We start from the raw sequence: 2677 nt of genomic DNA, 5'->3' as shown, positions 1-2677 counted from the left end.
AGCCTTTGACTGTATGGATCACAACAAACTGTGGAAAATTCTGAAAGAGATGGGAATACCAGACCACCTGACCTGCCTCCTGAGAAAACTGTATGCAGGTTAAGAAGCAATAGTTAGAACCGGACATGGAACAATGGACTGGTTTCAAACTGGGAAAGGAGTACCTCAAGGCTGTATATTGTCACCTTGCTTATTTAACTTACCATGCAGACTACATCATGAGAAATGCTGGGCTGGAATCAAGATTGCAGGGAGAAATATCAGTAACCTCAGATATGCAGATGACACCCCACTTATGGCAGGAAGTGAAGAGGAACTAAAGAGCCTCTTGATGAAAGTGAAAGAGGAGAGTGAGAAAGCTAGCTTAAAACTCAACATTCAAAAAACTAAGATCATGGCATCTGGTCCCATCACTTCATGGCAAATAGATGGGGAAACAATGGACACAGTGACAGACTTTATTTTCCTGGGCTCCAAAGTCACTGCAGATGGTGACTGTAGCCACAAAAATAAAAGACTCCTTGGAAGAAAAGCTATGACAAACTTAGCATATTAAAAAGCAGAGACATTACTTTGCCGACAAAGCTCCGTATGGTCAAAGCTATGGTTTTTTCCAGAAGTTATGTATGCATATGAGAGTTGGACCATAAAGAAGGCTGAGTGTCAAAGAATTGATGCTTTTGAACTATGGTGTTGGAGAAGACTCTTGAGAATCCCTTGGACAGCAAGGAGATCAAACCAGTCCATCCTAAAGGAAATCAGTCTTGACTATTCATTGGAGGAACTGGTGCTGAATCTGAAGTTCCAGTACTTTGGCCACCTGATATGAAGAACTAACTCATTGGAAAAGACCCTGAAGGTGGGAAAGATAGAAGGCAAAAGGAGAAGGGGATGACAGAGGATGAGATGGTTGGATGGCATCACCGACTTGATGGACACGAGTTTGAGCAGGCTCCCGGAGATGGTGAAGGACAGGGAGGCCTGGTGTGCTGCTGTCCATGGGGTCACAAAGAGTCAGACATGACTGAGCGACTGAACTGAACTTACACATAAGTCCCTCAGGGGTTTCTGAGAGTTCTTAAAAAAGAGGAAGAGTATTTTCTCCAGAATAGCCACCCTGCCAGAGGCACCAAGGATACCTCCAGTTGGGGTGTACACAACCCAGCCCCAGGGGACCTCACTCACCTTGGTGAACGACCTGCATAGATGTGTGGGTGGCTCTGGTCTGCACTTCACCCACCCCCTCAGATAGGAGAGCAGCATCAGAGCAACAGAGAGGAAAACAATACGCCTGAGGTAAGTCCTACATTCTTGGCAGTGCAAAATGATCAGAAGGAGAGTGTTCTGGTGAGAAGGGAAAGTGAGAGTGTAAGTGAGCGGGGGAGCCAAAGAAACATTCAGTGAGAGGGGTAGCATGCTTGGGAGAAAGGAAGCTGGAGAAATGCAGAGGCCAGGTGGCCCAGCAAAGAAAGTGGAGACCCAGGGTCCTGTGACTAGGTTGGAAAGACCTCCTTCAGGGATTTTCACCGAGGATCCCCAAGGCCCGGAACAGGGCTCGGAATGACTGTAGAACAGGCTTCTTCAGGGCACACGTCTGGGGGCACCCTCCAGTGCACCTGTGTGACTGGCACCCCTGGGGTTGGATGATGCTCAGCCAGTGATGCTATGGAGGGCTTGTCTACAAAGTCTTCAAAATCTTGTGTTTGAGGGAGACAGAGGAATCCGCTCCCATCAGATAGTCACAAGGAGTCTAATGTAAGAAAGCTCAAAGAATGCTATCCATTTGGAATTGTACCACTACCACAGAGGGGGTGCCAGCTTGGACCTGCTCCCAACCCAGGAGCAGGTAGCCTACAGAAGTCCCAGCTCTGGCTTTGGGCTGAGATCTCAATACCCAGGGGAAGAATGAGGCAGAAACTCCTATGCTACGAGGCTGAGGCATGGACCTGAGGAAACAGGTTTAAATTGCATCTTGAGAAAATTTCCGATGGTAAGCGCTGTGCTGTCCAGGGGAGACCTCTGGAGATCTAGTCCCTGCGGATCCCGAGCCAGATTAAAAGTCGGTCTAGGAAGGTCACAGCCCGGGACATCCAACCATCACTAGAAAAGCGGGGGAGACAGACGAGTTGTATTTATAACACCAGAACCTGTCTTAGGGGGTTACTGGATACTACAGGGACTGGTTTAATTTGCTGGCTGGAGAAAAGACCCCAAGTTTCATGCTGTTTAAAAGTGGACAAATATGGGGTTGGCCAGACTGAAACACTCTAAAAGGCAGGAGTGAGCTAGGGTGGCCACCAGTCATCATGTCCCGGTCCCCACTCCTGTCTGCCAAAGCTGAATGAATACTCAACTGCTACTTGAGGATATGCCAATCACTGGTCTGGCTAGGGTACTCCAGTGTACTCTAGGATCCTTGGGGATCCTCTCCAGCTCTGTCACAACAGACCCCTTGCGCTTAGGGACAGAGAACACAGGATGGGCAACCTCCCTGTGGCTGCTACACTGATAAGCCAGGGCCAGGCAGGAAGGCCGGCCTGAAGTCTGAGTCCCCCACTTTCATGAAAATGAGCCTTGTTCTCAGGGTTAGCCCCCGCTGCCTCCTATATTAATGAAAGCTTTCCTTCATGCCCTTCCTCTGCCAGCTGGGGCTTGGACCAGAGTAAAACAAGGTGAG

The 2677-nt window shown here is 48.9% G+C and overlaps 1 protein-coding gene across 2 annotated transcripts in view; it reads right to left on the bottom strand.

Annotated features, from left to right (window-relative positions):
* Positions 1 to 975: 975 nt before the first annotated feature.
* Positions 976 to 2677, bottom strand: part of CDC14B (cell division cycle 14B) — a 59004-nt gene continuing 57302 nt past the window's right edge. Inside the window, exon 14 of one of the 2 annotated variants that reach the window (XM_010836008.1) lies at positions 976 to 2100. In XM_010836008.1, the coding sequence (XP_010834310.1) occupies positions 2028 to 2100 (73 nt within the window). In that variant the 3' untranslated portion in view covers positions 976 to 2027. The remainder of the gene's footprint in view (positions 2101 to 2677) is intronic. The other variant, XM_010836007.1, reaches the window with a different exon arrangement.

The sequence above is a fragment of the Bison bison genome, unplaced genomic scaffold, assembly GCF_000754665.1.
Source record: "Bison bison bison isolate TAMUID 2011002044 unplaced genomic scaffold, Bison_UMD1.0 scf7180017864057, whole genome shotgun sequence".
Lineage (NCBI taxonomy): Eukaryota > Metazoa > Chordata > Mammalia > Artiodactyla > Bovidae > Bison > Bison bison.
This window is presented reverse-complemented; position numbering and strand designations above follow the sequence as displayed.